The 17108-nt window shown below is 40.6% G+C and overlaps 2 protein-coding genes across 10 annotated transcripts in view; one reads left to right on the plus strand and one right to left on the minus strand.

The window, feature by feature from the left end:
• The first annotated feature begins 810 nt into the window (after positions 1–810).
• On the plus strand, positions 811–4392 carry LOC127414693 (gamma-secretase subunit Aph-1b). Its single transcript, XM_051652922.1, has 6 exons — positions 811–1164; positions 2342–2512; positions 2679–2752; positions 2842–2964; positions 3062–3189; positions 3413–4392. The coding sequence occupies exons 1-6, from the start codon at positions 1052–1054 to the stop codon at positions 3578–3580; spliced, it is 777 nt and encodes a 258-aa protein (XP_051508882.1). The 5' UTR covers positions 811–1051; the 3' UTR covers positions 3581–4392.
• A 148-nt stretch (positions 4393–4540) lies between these two features.
• LOC127456337 (probable E3 ubiquitin-protein ligase HERC1) overlaps positions 4541–17108 on the minus strand; it is a 67678-nt gene continuing 55110 nt past the window's right edge. For all 9 annotated transcript variants that reach the window (XM_051725081.1, XM_051725221.1, XM_051725136.1 and 6 more), the window contains exons 61-78: positions 15894–16211; positions 15699–15764; positions 15460–15585; positions 15231–15369; positions 14935–15116; positions 14239–14394; positions 14014–14136; positions 12208–12310; positions 11883–12052; positions 11659–11797; positions 11364–11533; positions 11084–11253; positions 10787–10952; positions 10553–10629; positions 8415–8667; positions 6039–6191; positions 5598–5903; positions 4541–5515 (exon numbers count right to left, since the gene is read on the minus strand). In XM_051725081.1, coding sequence (XP_051581041.1) covers positions 5330–5515; positions 5598–5903; positions 6039–6191; positions 8415–8667; positions 10553–10629; positions 10787–10952; positions 11084–11253; positions 11364–11533; positions 11659–11797; positions 11883–12052; positions 12208–12310; positions 14014–14136; positions 14239–14394; positions 14935–15116; positions 15231–15369; positions 15460–15585; positions 15699–15764; positions 15894–16211 — 3003 coding nt within the window. In that variant the 3' untranslated portion in view covers positions 4541–5329. The remainder of the gene's footprint in view (positions 5516–5597; positions 5904–6038; positions 6192–8414; positions 8668–10552; positions 10630–10786; positions 10953–11083; positions 11254–11363; positions 11534–11658; positions 11798–11882; positions 12053–12207; positions 12311–14013; positions 14137–14238; positions 14395–14934; positions 15117–15230; positions 15370–15459; positions 15586–15698; positions 15765–15893; positions 16212–17108) is intronic.

Consider the following 17108-nt stretch of genomic DNA (forward strand, 5'->3'; position numbering starts at 1 on the left):
CAAAGGTTTTTTGAAGAATATTTCAGCTCTGTAGGTCCTCACAATGCAAGTGAATGGTGACCAAAACTTTGAAGATCCAAAAAGAACATAAAAGTAATCCATAAGACTCCAATGAAATACATATCTTCATATCTGTCTATCAAATACATATATTCAGAAGAGATATTATAGGTGTGGGTGAGAAACAGATCAATATTTAAATCAGTTTTTACTATAAATTCTCCTCCCTACCCAGTAGGTGGCGATATGCATGAAGAATGTGAATCGCCAAAAACAAAAGAAGAACAATGTGAAAGTGGAGATTTATAGTAAAAAAGGACTTAAATATTGATCTGCTTCTCACCCACACCTATCATTTTTCTTCTGAAGACATGGATTTAACCACTGGAATCTACTGGATTAATTATATGCTACCTTTATGTGCTTTTTGGTGCTTCAAAGTTCTGGCCACCATCCATTTGCATTGTGAGGACCTACAGAGCTGAGATATTCTTTTAAAAATCTTCGTTTGTGTTCTGCAGAAGAAAAAATCAGACACATCTGGGATAGCATGAGTGTGAGTAAATGATGAGAGAATTTTCATTTTTGGGTGTACTGTCCTTTATAAGCTCCATGGTTCTGTATTGAAACTTCAACTAAATAAAACAAAAAAGCATATTTTTCCACATGAACTAAGTGCTACAAGAAGATACAAATAAAACCCATTTATTGTTGACTGTAAACGTAAGTAATTACTTAGATTATCTGGTAAGTGGAAAACATAAAATTTAAAATATGCTTCCTAAACATGGTCACCTGACTAGGAACCGGAAGTACCCTCAGCCATTGTGCTGTGAAGCTTCAAGCTCACCGCTGAACCCTCTCGACCTATTTTGAAGAAGAAAAAAGGCACAAACGCCTCGGTAACTCTTCATCCATGTTCCTTATACGAACCGACTGACAACCGCATGGACTCTCTCTCATGGGTGAAAGGTGCTGATTTCCTCTGTGGACTCTTGTCTGAGTGAAGTGGCCGGAATAGAGTGAATTAGCAGGTTAGCCGAGCTCAATCATGACAGTGGCGGTGTTTTTCGGCTGTACGTTCATCGCTTTCGGCCCGGCCATCGCTTTGTTCGTCTTTACAATCGCCCGGGATCCGCTCCGTGTGATCTTCCTCATTGCAGGGTATGTACCGGTGCTGACTTCCTCTCCCGTGTGGGGGTTCACTGCGGGTTTGAAGTCCCGTGATACAGCAAGTAATCTGGGCAGAACTGCCTCACATCTGGTGCTTCGGTGAAATCACTGGATTTTCAGGTCTTTAAATATAATTACAGATCATAACAGGGCAAACTTTACCACACGACTGTGAATGCAACTGTAGAGAAGTTTTAAGAATTGAAGAAACAAACAAGTCAAGGAGTGAGGAAACTCCTTTAGTAGTAAATCAAAGAGGGAGCGCGACCTGCTCTCAAGTGCCTTACACTTGTTCAGTTTTGTGGTTTGAAATATTTTCACCAAAGGGGATTGATTTTTCATTTTATTACTACTGTTAACACTGACGCTTAAGCCAGAGCTCAGTTCTCAGCTGTTCACGTTTTACATCTAGATAACTTCAGTGAGAAAAGTGCTTGATATGGAGGGAATAAAGATGTGAGTTTTGAATGAACTGATTTAGTTATAGGCTAATTAATGTGTTATGTGACTGGAAACTCTCTAAACAAGCATCTGACCAGTGTTATTTTTTCAAACTACTTATGCCAAAAAATCCCCCCATCTTTAAATCTCTGTACGGTTATACCACTTAGAGGTAGCCCCAGGAAAATTTTGAGTAAAGTTGTATTAAAGTCATTGTTTTGTGTGAATTGTATTTTTGAAAACCTTAAAGGGTTAGTTCACCCAAAACATTTAAATTCTCTCATGGTTTACTCACCCTCATATCATACCAGATGTGTATGACTTACTTTCTTCTGCAGAACACAAATGAAGATTTTTAGAAGAATATTTCAGCTCTGTTGGTCCATTCAATGCAAGTGAATGCTGGCCAGAACTTTGAAGCTCCAAAAAGCACATAAAGGCAGCATACAAGTCAAATTAAACCCATATGACTCAAGTGGCCAAATCCATTTCATTGCATGGACCTACAGTGCTGAGATATTCTTCTAAACATCTTCCTTTGTGTTCTGCACAAGACAGAAAATCATACACATCTGGGATGGCATGAGGGTGAGTAAATGATGAGAGAATTTTCATTTTTGGGTGAACTATTCCTGTAATAGATCCAGACAAATAAATAAAATAAAAAAATGAGCGTCATGTCATTGACCCATTTGCAATATTTGTAACATGGTTGTGTTTGTTCTAGGGCATTTTTCTGGCTGGTGTCTTTGCTGATGTCCTCTCTTGTGTGGTTCATCACAGTTCAGATCAGCAACAAGAACAGTGCCACTCAGCAGAGAGGACTGCTTATTTTTGGAGTGGTGCTCTCTGTGTTGCTTCAAGAGGTTTTCAGATTTGGTTACTACAAACTGCTGAAGTAAGAATTAACGTCCTATCTCTGTGTTTGCATCAACATAACATAAAACTCCCAGAATTGTGCTTTAAATAAGCCAAAAATTGCGAATCACATTGATATTTTGAAGGAAAGCTTTCTGCAGTGTCACACAGAGAGTTGTTCATTTCTTTCATGGCATCTCTCACAGGAAAGCAAATGATGGCCTATTAACACTCAGTCAAGAGGACACCATGCCCATCTCCATGCGGCAGCTAGCCTATGGTATACGTCGCGCATTTGTCCTGGTAGTAAGGTGAACAGCTAATGTTTGTTTGACTGTATATGAATTTCTGTTTGTGACTTATTTGCAGTATCTGGTCTGGGCTTTGGCTTTATGAGTGGAGCGTTCTCTGTGGTCAACATACTGTCTGACTCTTTGGGCCCAGGAACTGTTGGTATCCATGGCGACTCTCAACATTATTTCTTATCCTCAGGTAATGAGATGGCAATTTGTGTTTCAACCCAGAGAATAAAGTTCAGAATGGCTACAAAGTGTTAATCCCTGCTCTGTGTGAATGTGTGTCTCCACAGCGTTTATGACACTGGCCATTATTTTGCTGCATATGTTCTGGGGTGTTGTTTTCTTTGAGGCATGTGAGAAACAGAGATGGTGGGCTCTTGGAGCTGTGGTCTTCAGTCATCTACTAGTATCATGCCTGGTGAGTAAAAACACATTGTACATTTATGTTTTACTCATAGAAGAGAAACATTGACACTAACATCTGACTAACACTGATCACAAGTGCATCATGTGATCATGCACTCAACACACTGCATTCAGCTATACACTTGGTTGTTACATATCCACTCAGCCTTTTTTATTAATTCAATTGACTGCAAGTACCAAGTTCCTTTGATCTGATTCCTTTTTATGTGTTTTAGACATTTGTGAACCCACACTATCAGGGCAGTTTGATCCCAACCTATATCATACTGTGTGTCATGGCAGCCTGGGCATACTTATGTGCTGGAGGATCTTTGAGGAACCTTAATCTCTGTCTCACCTGTAAAGATAAAGACTTCCTGCTGGCCAATCACCGGCCTAGATAACCCATCGGCTCCAAACAGGACTTTCTCCAATGAGCGAATAGTTCAACAACATGACAAGCAGCCCTGGACTCTCTTAACTGAGGGGCTTACGTTCTGGGTAGTTTGCATATGAATAGTTGCCGAACAACATGCGTATTTATGTCTGCAGATCTGGCACTTTCTGTAATTACCTCCTCTTCTGTTTTCTGTTCTGTACCTCATGTTCTGCGTGTGAGACAGAGAAAGCGTCAATGTGTGTGTTTTATACTGAAGGATTCTGTAAACATGGCTAGAGATGCTTTCCTGTGATTCTTACCTCTGTAGCAGGTTTTGAACGAGGCCTTGTATAGGGTTGGCTTTTAAATGGTTTATTCTCCTTGTGTCTCCAGTCAGGTTTCTTTTTCTTCTTTATTTTGTTTTAACTGACAAATGAGTCTCAGAATAACCCTTTCTGTCCTTATCAGCCTTGCAATGAATCTTACAAAGCATTATTCACCTTTTAATTCTTTGGTGATCAAACCCTGGAGCATTGTATTTCCTATTTAATTAATTTTATTTCATGTGTCTGGATTTTTGTCTCTTTTTTTTTTGCACATTTGTCTTTTAAGACAGTTTTCACCTCTTCTTAGGGCAGCAGTGTTATTTTGCCTTTTATGTCCAGCTAAGGCTTGAATGATTAAAGCAGAGAAACCACATTGTACAGGAATGTCTGAATGATATTAATTACATAAGTGGGTCAGTGGCATCTTTTCAGATGTCACATTCATTGGTTAACTTTGGCTGTAAGGTGTATGAAATTTCAATTCTTAATAAAGTAGCTTGAGATTAAATCATCCCAATCTCCATAATCTTTCTTGCATGGATATATTAATTCCTGTTCTTTTTGTGAAACAAGGAAATAATTTGGCTTGTTTTAGAGAAAGCTTGATAACACTTCCTAGTGCTTGACTCAAGCGCAGAGCACTAGTTGGTACTCGGAAGTGTAATCAAGCTTGAAATCATGATCGCTAAGGAGACTGCTGATGTCGAGATTTAACGTGAGAAAGGAGTTATATTTTGGTCTGTTCTCACCCAAAACAGGTTGGATTGCTTCAGAAGACATGGATTCAACCACTAGAGTCTTATGTGCTTTTTGGAGCTTCAAAGTTCTGGCCACCATTCACTTGCATTGTATGGACCCACAGAACTGAGATATTCTTCTAAAAATCTTCATCTGTGTTCTGCAGAAGAAAGAAAGTTATACACATCTGGGATGATATGAGGGTGGGTAAATGAGAGAATTTTCATTTTTTGGTTTACTAACCCTTTAACTCCCTACCCCCCTCTCTTTTGATTTTTGCATTTGTTTGACCCTGATGATTCAGAGGGCAGTTTTAGATTGAAACATTTATTGCATCTCTGCCATAAGAAACCTGGTGTATGCAGTTCAAAAAATTCAAATAAATACAGATACTCATGTAAAACAATTTCCTAATGAAGGATTATACACAATGTGCAATATTGTTTCTTTTAAACAACATAATTTCATGCAGAATATCCTGAAAAAAAAGAGGCAAAGCCAAAAAATTGATAGTGGAAAAAGACTGAGCTTCAGAGAATAGAGAAGGAATATACATATGTGTGTGAACAGATTGTGTGGCCCATCCATTTTCAGTTTAACTGCTAAGAAACAAAAGGTGAAAATAAAAACACTGGATTATGTGTTTAATCATAAAAATCATAAAAGCCTGTAACGAATCCTAAACAGTCCAACACAGCACATACACTGTGTTAATAATCTGTGTCCGACCCCTCTGCATTGTCCACATTGCGGGACAGCATGTAGTTGTCCATATCAATAGAACGGCAGTTATTAATAGCATAACGCAGCCGCTCTGCCATTACTGATTGGCTAGAGTAAGGTGGGAGGCGGAGCTGGAAGAAGCACGTCTGAGAGGTGGGAAGACTGTCATATGGCTGTGAGAGACAAGAGAGTGACACACATTAGTACATATACACAAACACTTATGTCCATATATACAAATACACACATGCTTACCCGGTCCACCTTCATGATCTGGAACCGCTGGGAGATGTCTGCAGTGTTGGCCGGCAGACGAGAGCGTCCAGAGACGAAGCGCATGAAGAGCACTCTCTCCTCATTGGAGAACTCCTCTAGCGTTTGCCAGAACCACTGCACCAGCTGCTGCTGCTCGTCCACCTCCCTGTAGCGAACCACCTTCTTCAGAACCTCCACGCTGATCTCCGGCAGCCCGCACACCATCTGCTCCAGCTGTCGAGCTGTAAGTAAAGAGAGCAACGGAACAGGCACTATCCAGGACATGCCCTCTCGTACTGCTGCCACCTAACCCACACATACAGAGGAGACCATAATGGAAAGGATGTGTTACAATTGGATCCGATGACAAGTAGTAACAATAGCAGGAGTGGGAAAATTGAGCGCGAGGATGCACTCAAAATGACTGGCTCAAACACAAACCTGCCGATCCATTTCATGGAGGCGATACTCAATGGCACGCTCTACATACTCCTTCCTATTGGAAAAGGTCAATGGTATGCTGTTTCCTCCTGGGATGATGGGAACCATTTTTCCATCAGCACTTTGACCGACAAATGAATCAAGGGGAATCATCTGTTAAAAAAAAAAAAAAAAAAGAGAATACTTGTCAACTGAAAATGGTAAAACAAACCGACCAATTGGGAGAGGTTTCCATCCGCCGCATCTCAGTTACACTAGATAAGTAGTCCATGAATTAAGTAGACAAATTTGATTGAAAACAATGCTGATCAAGTCTGTTCCCTGTAACTGAAGTCAACATAATGTAATTCTACAAACTTTTAGTTTTTTTTTTAAAATTTTATTCATTACCTGGCACCTTATATTAATTCTATTTTTATTGTTATTTGTCTTGTCATTATAACCAAGACCAAAATTTCTAAAACTAACTTCTAAAGCTTTCAATCTACATCCATCTAACTTGGCAGAGACCTTCAGACAGTTCTGGAAAAGTGTGGTATATTTTTTCTAACTGACTGGATTTAAGGTTTTCGCACATCAGACGACCCCCCCCCCCACCCCCAAAATCGCATGGAGTTACACTGACGGAATGGAGTGGGGCCTGGGTAGCTCAGTGGTAAAATACGCTGGCTACCACCCCTGGAGTTCACTAGTTCGAATCCCAGGGCATGCTGAGTGACTCCAGCCAGGTCTCCTAAGCAACCAAATTGGCCCGGTTGCTAGGGAGGGTAGAGGTCACATGGGGTAACCTCCTCATGGTTGCTATAATGTGGTTTGTTCTCGGTGGGGCGCATGGTGAATTGAGCGCGGATGCCGCGGTGGATGGCGTGAAGCCTCCACACATGCTATGTCTCCGTGGCAACGCGCTCAACAAGCCATGTGATAAAATGCACGGGTTGACTGTCTTAGACGCGGAGGCAACTGGGATTCGTCCTCCGCCACCCAGACTGAGGCAAATCACTATGCAACCACGAGGACTTAGAGTGCATTGGGAATTGGACATTCCAAATTGGGAGAAAAAGGGGAAAAAATCCCCAAAACAAAATTTTTTTATAAAAAATGGTCAAACGGAGTGCTAGTTAATTCAAATTCCTACTGTCAAAAATGTGAATGTAAACAAACCCACAAAAGGCCTTTAATCTGCTTAAAGGTGCTGTAAGCAGTTTTAGCATTCTGAAGCTTTCAAGTGACTGAGTTGAATTAGCCACACCCCCTCATTCCATAACCCCACCCTCCAAAAATAATTTTGAGACCAAAACCAAGCAAAAGAGCAGCATTGTTTGTTCCTGTGGCTGTCAAATTCAACAGTGGAACAATAGTGCCCTCAACTGACAAACATTATGGATCATAGCCTCAATGATCCGCTTCAAATGAGAACGAGCAAAATGATTGACAGGTGAAAAGCGTCAATGTCTGCGGACACATTTTTGTTTGCTGTTTTCAAAGTCTACAGCTGTCACAGAGAACAGTGAGATATCTCAGGACACTTATTTAATTAATATCTAAGGGAGCAGGAACATTTTTGCATACTTTTCCATGAAAAAAGTGCTCACAGGACCTTTAAAATTTCTCTCTCTCTTCTCACTCTATGTATCTATCTATCTATCTATCCACCTGTCTGTCTATTTAGCTAGATGGCTGTTGTTCTTACTGTAATGTCTGTATACCCACCAAACTTAAAACTTTTAAAAATGACCAAATGACCTGTTAGCCAATTGGCTTGCTCACATGTGACATGTTAAGCCAAATGGCTTGCATGGTGTAAACTGATAGGTCCTTTGACATGTAATTGGGTAGCCAATCAACTAGCGTCTTTCTCAGTTTTGCAGATAAGGTGGTTTCACTGTAGCATTCTGCAAGAGTTTCTCTCTGAAACCCACCTCCACCTGGCTGTTCCAATGGGATTGTTTGTAATGTCTATTTGTGCAACAGCATGTCCTACATGCTCAATGCAACATGTCTTGTGTTTTGTCTAATTGTGCAGCATCAGCAAGTCCACAATTCAGTATATCTGTGTATTTTTTAGCAGTAGCAAGTCTCCATACTTGCTCTGTAGTCGCAGCAGCAGCAGCATAGCAGATCTAGTTGACCAAGACCAATATTCTATCAATATGTCATACCCACATTAACAAGCAAAATCTTTCAGAGAATCATGACTGAACTAGTTAAAAGACAAGGCTTTGACAAGCCAACACTGAAGTTTGTCTTGACAAAACTTTACCCATCCAGTTAATTATGGTGTCATATGAGAGTAAAACATCTATTTATATACTAAGCTTAGAAACGTTTGTGCAACACAGTGTGAGTGAGTATTCTGTGGGTCTCCACTCCCTCCACCTCATAAAAGTTCTGTTCGGTGATGCCGCTATCCTCCAGGTGCAGGATGCTGTTGAGGGTCTGCACATAGAGCAGGTCCACCTCCTCCAGGTCCTCAAGGTTGAGAGGAATACAGCACAGCTGCTTCCACACCATTGGAGCCAGGTGCAGATCTAGAGGCTTCTTAGTGCGGATGGCCACTCCCATCAGAATACCCAAAAACTTAAACTGCAGCAAGTGCTCTTCCAGACAGGCTGAGGGGTTCAGCAAGAACCTGAGGATACACATAAAGATAATAACTTATACATAGATAAATGCATACATGAATCCATGATGATCTGTTCATAAGACATTGGTTTGTGTGGAATAAAATATGCTAAGTACTTGTGATTACTGGATATAGTTTTTGAAAAATCATTTTGATTCAGATTGATTTGCTAATGAATCATCTAGATTTGTGAACCATTTCAACTCTCTTAAAGCTACACTATGTAAAACTTTTGGCCCTCTAGCCTTCTGGTTGAAGCATAGAACTGCAAGTTACTTGCAGAGGAACAATGTTTTGGTAATTACGTCAGTTGGGCTTTGGCTCTGCTCTTCTGCGTGGATGAATCTGATGGTTTTAAATCACTTCTTAAAATACACTTGTTTGTTTTAGCATTTGATACTTTGCAATTGTAACAGTATTACTTTTACTGTTTTGTGTATTGTTTTTATCTCCTTTTGTGAATGTTATTCAGGTATTCTTTTAATATATCCCTTTCTTTTTAACTAGTTTAATTGTACAGCACTTTGGCCAACAGTTGTTGTTTTTAAATGTGCTATAAATAAATGTGACTGACTGAATCTGATGGTTTGAATACCACCTGTGTAATCATGGTTACATGTGATCAACTTATCAGAGCGAATGAGACAAACAACAAAACTCGCCCTTACCCTTAAAACGAAAAGGAAGAAAAAGCCGGATATCCAAAAATATGTCTTAAAAGCAGGTAAGTAGCATATCTTCCGCTGATGTTTTGACTTGTTGAAAACAACTGTTTTAAAATAAATAACGTTACAAAAGTTAGGCAACAATGACATTAGACATAACGACTACTAGTCATATCAGATAAAGTAAAACGGTGGAAATTATAACTTGGCGAGCAGGCAAATAGACCAAAGGTAGTATCTGGTTTAAAGATTGGCATTGTTACCAGCATTAAGTAATTTTTCGCCCATTGTCCTTCCTCGAAAATGAAATCGAGCACTGCAGTACCACAATCCATAATAATATGCCACATTAGAATGGCTAACACTATCTAACGAACTACCGTGCTAAGAGAGCTTCCTGGCTAACTATCGGTCCAATAAAATATCTTACCTGTTGAGCAAAAAAAAGCCATCTCTGGGTCGGTTTTAAATCCTTTCTCAGAGTTGTCACCATCTATGAGAAGCCAAGCCGATATTTTTTCGTGTTTTATTATTACGGGCTCTGTTGCTTTCCCTTTTTTCTTGCAGACTCTTCATTTTTTTATTTTAAAAACAGGTGAGTCTCCAGAGGGTTGCCTTTTTGAATAATTCATGGTCAGTGTTGCTCATGTGTTGTGGCTACAAGCTGTCAGCTTTAAACTACCACCACGCCTATCACTGCACATATACAAGTGCTGTAGTAGCCCCGTACCTTTTTTCTTTATTTACAGATGTGACGTAAACACGCACGGATGAATGAAGGAAGAATGCAATTTCATGCCAAATCCATCCCGACAGCTCTAAAATATAAATAATTATTATAGGCTTACCATATTGAATTGGGGTAAGGCAAAAACATGGTTTGGAAGATGGGAGTGTTGGTGTATATGATCATTAATGGAATTTTGTTCATTTCTAACCAAAAAAAAATCTCACATAGTGTAGCTTTAAAAGAATGATTCACAGACAAACCAGACTACTGGATCACTGTGGCTTGCAAGCAAGTTTCAGCTCTACAAAATAAAACATGAATTATATTCACTTTCCATGAATTAGACCTTTCTATGACTTCTGAGATTTTATTAGTTTCCATTATTTTCCAGGCCTGGAAAACAATTTCTGGGTTTTCCATGACTGTATAAGCCTATTATATAAAAACACCAATACACAGCAATAAAAAGAGTGGACAAGGTTCAACTAGCTCTTACCTGTCTCTGTTGTAGCCCACCTCAGCAGCAGCATTGGGGGAAGGGATAAGAAGATCCACCACTCCTGTCTCTAACTCCTACAGACAGTTACATGTTTCAATCAGACACTTCAGTTCAAGAACATTTCTCCCAAATACCCTCCTCATTCTCCTCGAGTTCCATGACTTGCATGTAATTTTGCACTAATGCTTTAATATGAGCTGAGCTGTGCATCACTGTTAGGATTCATCCTACCTGGCACATCTCTGTGATTGTGTCGTCAAACACCCCTCCAGCATCATCTGCTCCCTCACCCACCAGCTTGACTTTCCAGGCTCTCGATGGCAGCCTCAAGTCAGATGCATTCAATTTTACAACCTGTCTGGCGATCTGCACAAAGATGGGTTTACACTTCCTCCCCCTGAAAGAAAAGCATCACCAGCAATTAAGATGTTCTTACAGTATATGCTACCTGTAATCTTAAAAAACAGCAACAAAAGCAGGTAAAATTACATTTGCAGTGTTCTGGCAATAATTTTGTAAATGACTGACCGTGTGGAGATTCTTTTGACTGTGATTTGTGGGCCGTAGTTCTTCCCTTGCACCATGGTTTTACCGATGGAGCGCACCATGGGCAATGTGTAAACTCTAGGGGCCAGCAGGTGCCTCAGCTGACCTTGGACAATACCCCATGTTCCAGCATTATAGTGTGACGTGCAGCTCTGAAACAGAAAATGCATCTTAATTGCATTATCACAAACAATGTTCATGGGGCTGTAGGATTTAACAGAGCAAACCTAACAATGCAAACTTCAAATGTTTGTGTGCATACCTGGTTGTTGGGGCTGAGGTTGAGCAGTCTCCATGAAGAGTACATGAGGTCAGAGAAGTGGTAGAGTAGGCGTAGTCTGGCTCTCAGAGCCTCCATACTGACCTCTCTTAGGGCACTGTACTGAGGAGGCACACACACGGGCAAGCCCAGCTGCAGAGGCACTGACGAACCTGAAGACATGAACACATCCAGTCTCAGTGACACTAATGACTGGAATCCGGCTTGCAGCTTGAGTTATCAGTGAGACCAGGGTGTAACAATTAGTATAAGCAATGAAGTGTGTATGTGTTTGTACCTGGAGCACGTGGTGGAACAGGTGGTGCAGTCCATGCGGCACTGTGGCAGCGACCTGCAGAGATCTGCTTGATGTTTTTGCCTTGTAAAGCGCTGATGAGGGTCGGCTCTCTGACATGGTTGGTGTGGCCCAAGCCCAACTACAAACACACAAACGGTTTAATTCTCCATGGTATTGCTCATTATCTATAAAAAACGAAATCCTCTTTCCCTTAACACACACACCTGACCCTCTGAGTTGCTCCCCCAGGTGTAAACATCTCCATTTGATGAGAGTGCAAGTGTATGCTCTGCCCCAACAGCCACATCCTCCATGAACATGCCCATAAGAGCAGGGACCTGCTGAGGCCGGTTATGATTTCGTGCTCGGCCCTCTGGCAGACCAATTAAACGATCTATCAAATGAGTACAGAAATCAGCAAAATGACTTTTTTCTTACAATTATTAGAAATGTTGGACTAGCGTTAACATTCTAAGAGCAAATTTGTTTCATAAGTGTAAAGTTTCTCTCTGAGAAGGGAGTCTGTGTCCACATGTGTGCATGGTTTACCCTGGCCAAACGTATAGACGTTTCCATCTTTAGTTAAAGCAACGGAGAACTGGGTCCCACACGCCACCTTCTTTATTCCAATTCCACACAAAACATCCACTTTCTGTAAAACAAGCATTTTACATTTACATTTATTCATTTGGCAGACGCTTTTATACAAAGCGACTTACAAAAGAGGAAAACATAAGCGAATCATCTTAAGGAGACAGTGGTACGAAAAGTGCCATATTACAAAGTTTCACTAGCATCAGAATAGTAGAATTCAAAACAGATTAAAGTGCAACAAGAATTTTTTGGGGGGATTTCCCCCCCCCTTTTTTTCCACCCAATTTGGAATGATCAATTACCAATGCCCTTTTAAGTCCTCGTGGTTGCGTAGTGATTCGCCTCAATCCGGGTGGCGGAGGACGAATCCACGGACAGTCAACCCATGAATCTTATCACGTGGCTTGTTGAGCACGTTGCCACGGAGACATAGCGCGGAGGCTTCACGCCGTCCACGCTCAACTCACCACGTGCCCCACCGAGAACGAACCACATTATAGTGACCACGAGGAGGTTACCCCATGTGACTCTACCCTCCCTAGCAACCGGGCCAATTTGGTAGCTTAGGAGACCTGGCTGGAGTCACTCAGCACGCCCAGGGATTTGAACTAGCGAACTCCAGGGGTGGTAGCCAGCGTCTTTTACCACTGAGCTAACCAGGCCCCCTAGAAATTATTAGTATTTTTTATTTTTTAATGACTGGTTAATTGCTCATGGAAAAGATGTGTTTTTAGCCATTTTTTGAAGACAGAAAGTGAGTCAGCTTCACGGATGGAGTTGGGAAGGTCATTCCACCAACAAGCACACAAATACTTTTTGCAAAGATCAAGAGTGGTTTTGTTGAGTGTGTTATGATGTAATTGGACTTTTGTGGCTTTCAGTCCATGTGTTAACTTTGAGGTCATTAATATGGCCAGTGTACTTCTAAAAGTTGACAAAATAAACTTGTAGCAGATACTGTGCAAAGGTTTTAGGCAGTTATGAAAAATGTTGTATAGTGAGGATATTTTCAAAAATAATGCAATTAATAATTTTTATCAATTAACTTCATACAAAGTGCAGTAAAAAAATAAAATAAATAAAAATAAATCAGTATCTGATGTGAAGATCTTGGTTGTTCTTGGTTGCTTCTTGGAGAACTTGCCACAGTTCTTCCATCTATTTTAGCCATCTCAGTTGCTTCCGTTTCTTCAAGTATTTCCAAATTGACTCAATGTTGAGATTTGTTTCTATTTGCAAAACGGTATGCTTGTGAATCTTAAATTGCTATTTCCTATTGACACACTAAAGCAGAAGATATGAAATAACCATAGTAAGACAAATGTTTATGTGAAAAATCTTTTGTGCCTAAGACCTTTGCACAGTACTGTAGATGTTAAAAAATTACAGTCTTTCTCTTCTGGGAAAACTAACCAAAAATACTGATGACTCACACTGAAGACAAAAATTTTGTGCAAACAAATGCTGTATTCAGAATGAGAATGTTCCTCTCCCTAATAAGACCTGCCTCTGACTAGCAATAGCATGTAATAAATCATGTTCATGAATATGACAAACTAAAGACTAATGGTTATTTAAAAAAAAAAAAAAAAAGAAAAAGGATAAGTCCTTTGATATTTCCCTCCCCCGCATGCTGTTTTAATAGGAAATACATCAACACAGGAAAGAAAAATGTGCTTATCAAGCCATTGCATGTGATCTTGAAGTATTATGTATCTTGCGCTACAGTGTGTCCTCACAGAGATGTCCCAGTTCTTGTACCTGTGGAGATGATTTGGCTGTAGAGTTTCCCAGTCCCAGTTTGCCATAGTCTCCATCTCCAAATGCCCAAACCGTCATTCCATCGGACGATACTGCCAGAGTGTGATTCAGCCCACATGCAACCTACAAACATACATACACAGACATGTTAAACTGAACATAAACATTGGATTCATGTATATGTGTACATGTATATTTGTGAAGTGTGACTGTATTCTGTTTTACCTGGCCAACATGGTGACCCTCAAGAGCACTGACTCTCTCTGGCAGCTTTTTGTTAGAGGTGTTTCCAAGCCCCAGTCTGCCATAGTCTCCATTACCAAAGGAGAAGAGCTTTCCATCTGCAGTCACCACCGCTGAGTGCTTAAAGCCACATGACATCTGCACACAATTATACACCATTTGACAAACATTATCACACACACACCTTAGATCAGTCACTTTGCTTCAGGATCCAGACTGTAAATTGGACAAGAAGTGGAATTTATTCCAATTACCATGAACTGCATAAGCCTAACAAGGTGAAAACTTGTTAACAGACATAAGCTGTTAAATCACACTTTTGCTGTTGTTTATGCATATTCAGCCTAATACATGGAACAAACACTGGGCTAAATACTTTATTAGTAGTATTAGTCATATGTGAACAATGAATTAGTGACAAAGGAGTTGATTATACACACAGCCTTTGACACCAAAAACAAAAGATGTTGAAAGTGTTTTCTCCTTCCTTTACAAGAAAATAGGCCTATTTGTTTTGCCACTCTAAATATGTGATTATATGGTTGTGCTTTTTATTGTTTGTATTTGGCATTGTTTTTTCCTGCAGTCCACAGCCCTACCTACAGACCCATTTTTAGGTGTATGAGAAGTGGAAGAATAAGCATTAAAGAGAATATGTTAAAGGAGTGTGCTTCTGACCTGCACCACCTCCTCCCCCTGCAATGCCTCTATCTGCCGTGGTCTGCGTTGTCGGTCACTGTTGCCGTGTCCCAGTTTTCCATAATCTCCATCTCCCCAGCTGAACACCTCTCCACTTTCAGTCAGAGCCATCGAATGGCCATCAGACCCACATGATGTTACAAGCTGGGTCACCACAAATCCTACAAAAAAACAAAAACACACACACACCACATTGTTAACACTTTCAGCATATAATGAAAATCTTTTTGAATTTTGAAGTCATTTATAGTTAAAGTGTGTGACTTGTTGCATGCCTTGCAGAGCAGATATGACAGTGAGGACATGCAGATCATCTGAATTTCCTTGTCCGAGGCGGCCATAACTGCCCTCTCCACATGCAGACACCGTTCCATTTGCCTGGATCACAAACGTGCAGTTCTGCCCACAATCAACCTGACAATAAAAAAAAGAATAATCAATTACATAAAATGCAAATGCATGGGATAATAAAGTATTGGTGTGTGTGTTTTTTTAGATGCATACGTGTTGGGCCTGAGAAAATGAGGGAGCAAGAGTTGGCACCAGAATATTGCGTCCGGCCTCAGCGAGCTGCCCGTGCCTGCCAGCACCCCATAAAAACACATCACACTTCCCTCCTAGGTGCCAGTCCTTTAACATACAAAGATAATTCAAATATGTTAAACATATCTCATGGGTATAATGCAGTTTGAATAGTGACCATGTATTTGTATGTGTTTTCTAATGTTAGTCTTTGCTCTCACCTCTGGTCTGGATGTGGCCCAAGACATGATCTGTTCATCCATCCCAGACATCCACTTGCTGTTATCCTGTGTTTACCACAAAAACAAACAGGACACTCTGTTACATGTAAGCATCAGATATACATGGTTATGGTGGTCACAGTATTTTTAAACCTGTCATTTTGTCCCTAACAAATCTCAGTTTCTCTCCCTCACCATAATCAGTGCCAGTTTGTCCTTGGCTACGGGCTCCAGGTCCGGAACGATGAAAGACTCGGGGAAGGTATGCCCTCGTGCGAGAGCCTCGGCTGTTTTGACAGTGGTGGTGAAGCAGTGGAGCCACGCCCACTCACTGCTGGCCCAGGAGCTGGGGGAGGGGGAAGAGGAGGAGCCAGGCTCAGGTGGGCAGTGGGCCAGGTGAGGTGGGACAGGAGGGTGACACAGCAGAGCATCCAGCTGCAGACCCACCGCCAAAGATGCAAGACACTGCATGTAAGGACTGTGGATGAGCTGCTCTCCGCAAACCACGTGAGGCTGAAACACAGTTAAAGAAATTGGAAAATTACCTCAGTACACATCAACATGCTCCTATATAGTCAGGGCTCTTGTTGAGGGGGGATGCGAGGGGATGCCATCCCCATGGTGCAAGAAATACCAAATACCATCCTCTTTGTAAAATCACCGTTACCATTCCCTTTAGATCAACTGTGTCATGTATTACATAGAACTAATCATGCAAGTAAAATATTTAATTCTCTACGTTTGATAAATAACAGACTTAGAATTAGACTGACATGTTTGGGGTTGCCAGATTTCAAGAGGTTAAATACCCCAATCAGATCTTTACACTTACACAGTTTGGAAATATTCTGCCAGTGTGACACTTTAGTCACACAATCTGGCAACCATGAGCACGCAAGCTCTCTATTCACAGCAAAAAGGCACCGGTTTTCTGAAAACACTGGCAAACAGGTATGTCGGAGTTTAGCAACGATGGGCTGACTTGTCTTTCTCAGTGTTCACATGAAACTTACGCCACTGAAGGTAATGCAAGTTTTCAAAAGTTTCGCGGACTTGCAGAAATGGCAAAAAGTTAGTCATTCTTTAAAAAAAGAGAACAGAAGATAAGATATTGCTATGACAAATGTACAGTTAACAAGTACATGTTTTTAATTTAAACAATTTTCAGGGTTTTGCCCACAAAACACTTGTGTGTAGAACAACTTTTTGCACCACTGTTTAAGCATCCTTCAAATAAACAGCCCAAACTTCCCTTATAGTTCGGTTATTGGAGTAGAAACAAATGTGTGTGTGTCTGTTTCTTTCATGATCATGACATGGATTTTATTCACAAAATTAATCATAAAATACAATAACAGAGGGTAACAGTATTATATTATGGTAATATAATTAGGGTAATAAATATTATGA

Source organism: Myxocyprinus asiaticus, chromosome 1 (assembly GCF_019703515.2).
Source record: "Myxocyprinus asiaticus isolate MX2 ecotype Aquarium Trade chromosome 1, UBuf_Myxa_2, whole genome shotgun sequence".
NCBI classification, from domain to species: Eukaryota; Metazoa; Chordata; class Actinopteri; order Cypriniformes; family Catostomidae; genus Myxocyprinus; species Myxocyprinus asiaticus.